General features: G+C 35.4%; 1 protein-coding gene across 1 annotated transcript; it reads right to left on the bottom strand.

The window, feature by feature from the left end:
* Nucleotides 1-3,324: 3,324 nt before the first annotated feature.
* Nucleotides 3,325-5,212, bottom strand: LOC114258223 (E3 ubiquitin-protein ligase ATL31). Its single transcript, XM_082870133.1, has one exon. The coding sequence runs from the start codon at nucleotides 4,907-4,909 to the stop codon at nucleotides 3,608-3,610; it is 1,302 nt and encodes a 433-aa protein (XP_082726259.1). The 5' UTR covers nucleotides 4,910-5,212; the 3' UTR covers nucleotides 3,325-3,607.
* Between the last annotated feature and the right edge of the window lie 1,922 nt (nucleotides 5,213-7,134).

The following is a 7,134-nucleotide window of genomic DNA, read 5'->3' as shown; positions in this document are numbered from 1 at the left end:
CTATAACTAGGGCTGAGCAAGGAATCCGTAAAATCCGTAATCCGATCCAGTCCAGTCCAATCCAATAGGTTTCGATTGGTTTTTTGAATCCGTGGTTCGGTTCCGGATTGAAGAATTAAAAAACCGTAGTTCACGGATTGGTTCTGGATTGAACCCCACGGTTCCGGATTGGAACCGATCCGGACCGTATACAAATATTTTATATTTTTATTATACATCATCTCCTATAGTATCTTTTCTTATTCTATATAAAATCTAAACCCAAACCTAAAACCGCATAATATCTTCTTTTATTACTTTTGTTTGTTAGTTTTTAGTTTTAATTTGCAATGGTCTAAATACTTATGGTGAAACTAGTTTTCTTATGGTTGTTTAAATTCTAAAACAGTATGTCGCTATTATAGAAAAACATATTGCTATTGTGGAACTACTATAGCGCTATGTTTATATTTTTATGAAATTAAAGTGTTATATATATATATATATTTTTGTTATTTAATTTTGTGAATCTGTGGTCCTAAACCGATCCAATCCGTATTAAAATGGATTGGTTCGGATTGGTTCCATGATTTAAATGGATTGGATTGGTTCCAATTTTTCAAGAACTGTAGATAACGGATTGGTCCTGATTTTACCCAAATCCGGTCCAATCCGAACCATGCTCACCCCTATCTATAACGTGAATTTTCTCTGGGACTGAAATTTCTCTGGATTGATGTTGAGGGACCTTAGACATCATGAACATATTTGATATTCTTTATACTATAAAATCATAATATCAAGGACCTTAAAAAAAATACTCCATTTTTAAATTCATCTTGACTTGATGATCTAAACAAAATTTAAAACTTTATTAAAGTAAAAAATTAGGTAACTTTGGAGTTTGCATAAAAATTAACTTTTTTTAGCTAATTTTTAGATATTTAAAAAAAAATCAAGATAATCTAATTAAGATAGGATTAAAAAATAACGAAATTTAAAAATTACTAAATATAAAAATAAGTTGAACTTATCTATAAATAAAAAAAATCCAACTCGGGGGAATTGTAAAAAAACTTGTTTTGTGCAATCTCATCTGTTGCCTCGAGAGAATCGAAGACATTTCGTCCTCTCAAATAATCTCATTAGGTCAGACAAACCCGGCCCACCTTAGAGTATCTCTATTGGTGCTCTCAATGAGTCCATATTAGCTCAGACATTAGGCAGTTTGTTAATAAACATATTTTTGTTTTGCCGTCGATGGGTTTGCCAAAATGTTGTTAGCTAGTGCAGAAGGTAAAGATTGCTAACTCGTTTGTTATATGTGGTGAGCATCCTAATGAACAAAGTGAGAGAGTGAATGGAGAGAGAGAGAGAGAGAGAGAGAGAGAGAGAGAGAGAATATGGAGTGGGTGGTTTGTTGCTAGAAGACTTTTGGCACAAAGAGATACAGCAAGAAGAGAGATTGAGAGAGTGGATAGCACTAAAACTTTCTTTTGATTTTTTTATTCTCTTTTATATATCTATTTTAACACAAATTTTAGCTTATACCATTAGATGATCTATATTTAATTTTTAAATTAATAAATTCTTAATACATATAAATAGGTCTCACTTTTGATACTTTTGGTTATATAAGACCATCTCCAACGGTGAACCAAACCCAGCATCAAATTCAAATTTTGATGAAAAACCTACTTTTTCAAGCTCCAACCGTTGCACCAGATTGATATCAAAATGAGATTTCAGCAAAAAAAGTATCAAACTGAGAACGAGACACAGATTTTACCAAATCACTGTTACTAACCGTTGAAAGAGGTACACCGGTCAACCAGTCGGTTGACCAACTGGTCAACCAGTAAAAGATTCAAACAGTTCAAGAAAAAAAGTTCAAACCGTTAAAAAAAAAAAAAAAAAAATTGCCTAACTGGTCAACCGGCCGGTCGACCACCCCAGTCGTCCCGAAAAAGTTCAGAAAGTTCAAAAAAAAATTCAAACAATTCGCAAAAATAAAAAAAATAAAAAAATTTGCCTAACTGGTCAACCGGCCGGTCGACTACCCGGTTGTCCCGGGATAGATTTGGTGAAAGGTGAACCGTTGGAGTAAGTGGTATCAATTTAGTGAAATGAGTCATTTTTAACTCAAATTTAATAAAAAATTTAAGTCACCGTTAAAGATGCTCTAAGACATTTTTTTGATTCCACCATCGAAAATGCTTTTACATCAGTAACTACAATCGTCTATAGACTTGTTTATTGTTTTCCTTACTTTTAACTCCAAAGGAAGCATTGGAGGGTTAAAATGAATTATTAATTGGTCAATGTTGTATTGTTTATTGTTTTTTTTTTTAAGGGACGGTCAGAGTCTTCTATCTGAGAGTACCTCTTCCATTTATAAAGAGGTGGACATGTCTAGTTTAACTAGGTAGGTCGGCTACAAAGTTCAATTTGATGATCCATTCCTTCAATATTTAGATTTTCACTTCAAAATTATTCATGTAAAAGTTAAATTAAGCCGTCCATGTATTCACATGACTTGCCGTTCAATTCTCAAAAAATAAATATGACAAATTTGTACAATTATAATTGAGACATCAAAATAATTTTTTCATAAATAATACATGCACATAAACTTATAAATAAATAAATCAAATCATTGAAAAAGCCTATTGTGAGATCACTAGATAATTCAATCTGTATGAGGGGACATGAAACAAATCGGCTCTCCTAAGCAAATTAGAATATTGAAAAATGCGAGAAAAAAAAAAAGTAATGTTGTAATGACACTATGGTGTAATTGATTCAATTTTTTATTTTATATTTTTTATATAATACTATAACTCTAATTTTTTTGTGGAACTTAAAGCTTAGTTTGATTTAGTAACTATAACTCTAAATTTTTATTTGGTATTTCTAGTGTAAACAATTAAAATATAAACCAACAAGACTAGATTTTATCTTTTTAAATTTTTTGTAATAATTTTTTAGATTTTCGTGTATTTTTTTTTCCTAAGTGCTTTATTTCCTTCACTGAATGAAAAAATAAAAACCAAATTACATAAGTTAAAAAAAAAAAAAAAAAAAGCATTACGCCCAACGCACCCTCACTTATGCAAGTGCCGAAAAGAAAATGCATTTTTTCTTATTTTATTTTAAAATAAATTTCTTGATTTTCCAAATTTCGGATAAAATTACAAAAATAAATAGATAAATAATAGAAAACTAAAATTTCTAGAAGACCAAATAAATAATGACACAAGCAAAGACAACGACAACAACAAAGACAAATCCTTAATAATGTATATGTTTGTCTTTGAATGTTTGTTTATCTTAAGATTTAAAAAATAAAAATAAACAAGATCATATCTCATATATCCGAATAAATAATTACATCTAATTTACAAACATTTGGAAACTAATATGCACAAAATTGTGTCCACATCCATCCCCCAAAAAAATTTAAAAAAATTATTATAAATGTGTGAAGGCAGGCTTAGGTTAGTCAAGCTGGGCCATGCTTTGAATTGGTCCACCAATTGTGGTTCCAATGGTGGGCCCACCAAGGCCTCCAATAGTCAAGCCTTTCATTCTCCAAATTAATAATAACACGTGCAGACAAAATTGACCGTTAAATCTGAGGCCGGTCCGAACCAGTAGATACCAGACCGGTCTCGTCACCCGCCTTCGGTTCCATACACTTGAACGACGGCAACTTCATCGCCGCCCTCCCTCTCGGCGTCGCCGCCGTAGAAGACGTCGAACCCTCGCCGTCCGCCGCCTTGACCTTCGGAGACTTCAATGAGGACGATGTCCGAGTGAAGAACGGTGGCGCCATTGAGAAAACCCACCGGTCCGACATAATAGTTCGGTCCAACCGCCTGTATGACCTCCTTCCCCTACTACTTCCGTCTCCGATTCCCCTACTACTACCCTCTCCGATTCCGGCTCGGTACCCCCTCCTCGAACTACCTTCTCCGGGCAACACCAATAAGCTCGTAGTCCGGTTCAGCGCCCGGCTCATCACCTTTTTCCTCACATCTTCCGGCAACCGGAGAGTGAACCGGTCTGTGTTTTCCCCCGGCTGGACCAAGGAGTGCCCAGTCGAATGCGACCTGGGGAAACTCCCGAATAGTCTGGACCGGACCGACCCAGATCTCGGAGGACGGTTCTGGTTAAAGCTCTGGTTCTGGGTCCGGTCCAGCACCTGAGGAGGAGGAGGTGGAGGAGGAAGAGAGTCTTCTTCCGGATCTTCAACGACCCGGATCGAAACTTCATCGGATGGGTTTTGGGGGTTCTGGGTTTCCTCCGAATCGTCGATCTGGAGATTGAAATCTGGAATTTGCAGAGTCTCACCGGGTTGAGGAACGAGATCGGTTCGGCAAACCGGACAAGTCACATGAGCATTGAGCCAAGCATCGATGCATTCGGGGTGAAACACATGGTCGCATTTGGGGATCAATCTGAGATTCTCTTCGTCTTCGAATTCATTGAGACAAACAGCGCACTCAAGAGCACCTTTTCCGATCTTCAGACCCTTCACCACCGAATACATGAAAGTTGGGAATGTGTCGATCACCGCCGGGTCAAGCCCTCTCGTGGCAGTGCGCCGCCGCAGGGAGCGGCGGAGGCCGGCGCCGACGCTGCCGGAGGGGGAAGGCTCGGCGCAGTGGCGGATGTAGACGGAGAAGAAACCCATGAAGAAGAGAGCGCCGACGAGGATGACGATGATGATGGACATGGAAGGGCTGAAATTCTGGAGCGTGTTATCTTGTGGGGCTCCGTCGTTGGTCCCCGACTGTGCTCCGGCCGGCGAGAGTAGCAGGAATAGTGAGATGAACACAATCATGTGGTGAACAGTGTAGGTGGAGGTGGGTAACATGATGACCGGACGGTGGCTGGTGCTCATCTTCCTCTTCTCGTCGCTGATCATGCTAAACTTGTGGTACTGAAAATGAGTTTATATATTGTTTCTTGAAAGATTTCAATAATTTTTGGTGTATGTTCGTGTTAGAAGTGAGGGAGAAGAGAGTGTGTTTATGTTTGTACAGAAATCTATAAATAAATATAGATGAGAGAAAGAGAGATGAGATAGAATCCGGGAGGTCGCTTCCCTGCTGCAAGTCCATAGAGGGTGTGCTTTGTTTGCACCTGGAGCCGGTATTATATTATATTGGGTCTCTTTATGTATATTATTTATAAATAAAAATAAATTAATTAATTTGATAATTATAAATTACTTAATTTTTCAGATTTTGTAACAAAAAATGAATAATTATGATTTTAAAAATATACCATCCATTTATATGATGATAAATTAAATAAGTCATAATTATCAAATTGACATAATTTTTTATATAAATAATATAAATAGAAGACTTTATAAAAATAAACCGTTCGAATCACTAGAATGAAACTCATAATAAACTCTGCGGATCTTAATAACATTTTGCATATTATGGTTTCGTTTGGGATGTTGATTGGCTTTTTGATTTTTTAACTTTTTGAGTTTGGGGTTAAAAAATTTCGTTTATGTTAAACTTTTTAAATTTTTTAACTTTTGTGAAAGAAAAAATGAAATAATTATGAATTTGATGTGATATTTTATCATATTTGACTGAAATAATCTATTTTGTCCTATATAATTATTTTAACAAAAATTTACTTCCCAAACATAGCCTATATATTGCAAGGAAGTTCGTCAATTCTGAAAAGTTATTAATTAATCAGAATATAAATAATATTTTTGTTAAATAAGAAATTATAAAAATATATTAAGGGTGAATATAGAATCAGGTTAAAATAGTTAATTTTTTATATAGTATTTTTTAAAACTTGTTTCAATTTTTTTTTTTTAATTTGTATTGTGTAATAAGATATAAAAATAAAAATAATTAAAATAAATAAAAAAACTGAAAAAACACAAAAGTAAAGTCCACTAAAGTGGGGTGAGATTGAAGACGCGGGAAGTAGATTATTGAAGACAAAAAAAACGACTATGAGGTCTGGCGTGAGAGAGGGAGAGAGAGAGGTTTCTAACTAATCGCGCGCACCTTCGCTTGATTTTCCTAACTCAATTCTTCTCAACTGCTAACTTGGTGATCTCAGCTTCTGGTGGTCATACATGGATGGCTTGCCACGTGGGCTGCTCCATTTGTAAATAAAGTAATTAAACATATCATACTATTCACTTGCTGGTTTGAATTTTCTGAAATCACTTTTTAAAAATTTTTATTTTTTTATTTTTTATATATTTTTATTTTATTAAATTTGTTTAATATTTTAAGTAAATATTTTACTATTTCGATACTTCTAAGTAAGATGCATTTAAAAAAAAAAAAAATTACTTAACATTTTAAAAATATTTACTAAAAACAAAAAAATATAAAAAATAAAAAACTCAATTTAAAAAATTGAAACCAAACACACCGATTATTTCCTTCCAATTTAGACAAAAGTACCATAAGTATAGATGCAATCGGAACCCGACCCGATGGAGACCCGATCCTCCGACCCTGAATTAAGTGGTTATTCCCCGAAAAATACCCCCGACGGGCCGGGGTATTAAAAATTGAATCATCGATGATATTCGGGCCGGGGCCGAGGACGGGGATACATGTTTCACTCCCAAACCCAGTCCGGTCCCAATCCCCACCCCGGTTCCCCCAATGTAAAATTACTATTTTACCCCTGTTTATATATATAATATATGTGTAGGGTTTTGTTTGAACACTCAGTCTCACTCACACACAAACACAATGCTCTCTCTATCTCATGGTCTCACCGCCGCTATTAGGGTTTCGCCTTCCTCTCTTTCTCTTTCATACAACGACGGTTGCCAATCCTCCCTCATCGTCCGCCCATACCTCACAGTCGATCATTCTCCCTCATCGTCGCTGTTGTTTAGAGTTTCGCCTCCCTCTCTCTCATCGTTGATCCTCCCTCACCACCGATTGTCAAAGGGTATCTCTTTCTCTCTCTCTCTCTCTAGGGATTTCGATCTGGGATTTATATACATATATATATATATATATCTTTGAGTGTATATATTGTATCAAGTTCAGAATTTATATATTTATTTATTTTTTCCTTTCGATCTAGGGATTTCGACCTCTGTTTTGTTGTTTTTTGTTTTTCTCTAGATTTTTTTATTTTAAA

The sequence above is a fragment of the Camellia sinensis genome, chromosome 5 (assembly GCF_055761805.1).
Source record: "Camellia sinensis isolate YWXY chromosome 5, ASM5576180v1, whole genome shotgun sequence".
Taxonomy (NCBI): domain Eukaryota; kingdom Viridiplantae; phylum Streptophyta; class Magnoliopsida; order Ericales; family Theaceae; genus Camellia; species Camellia sinensis.
Note: the sequence above shows the minus strand (reverse complement) of the source record. Positions and strands in the feature narration are given on the sequence as shown.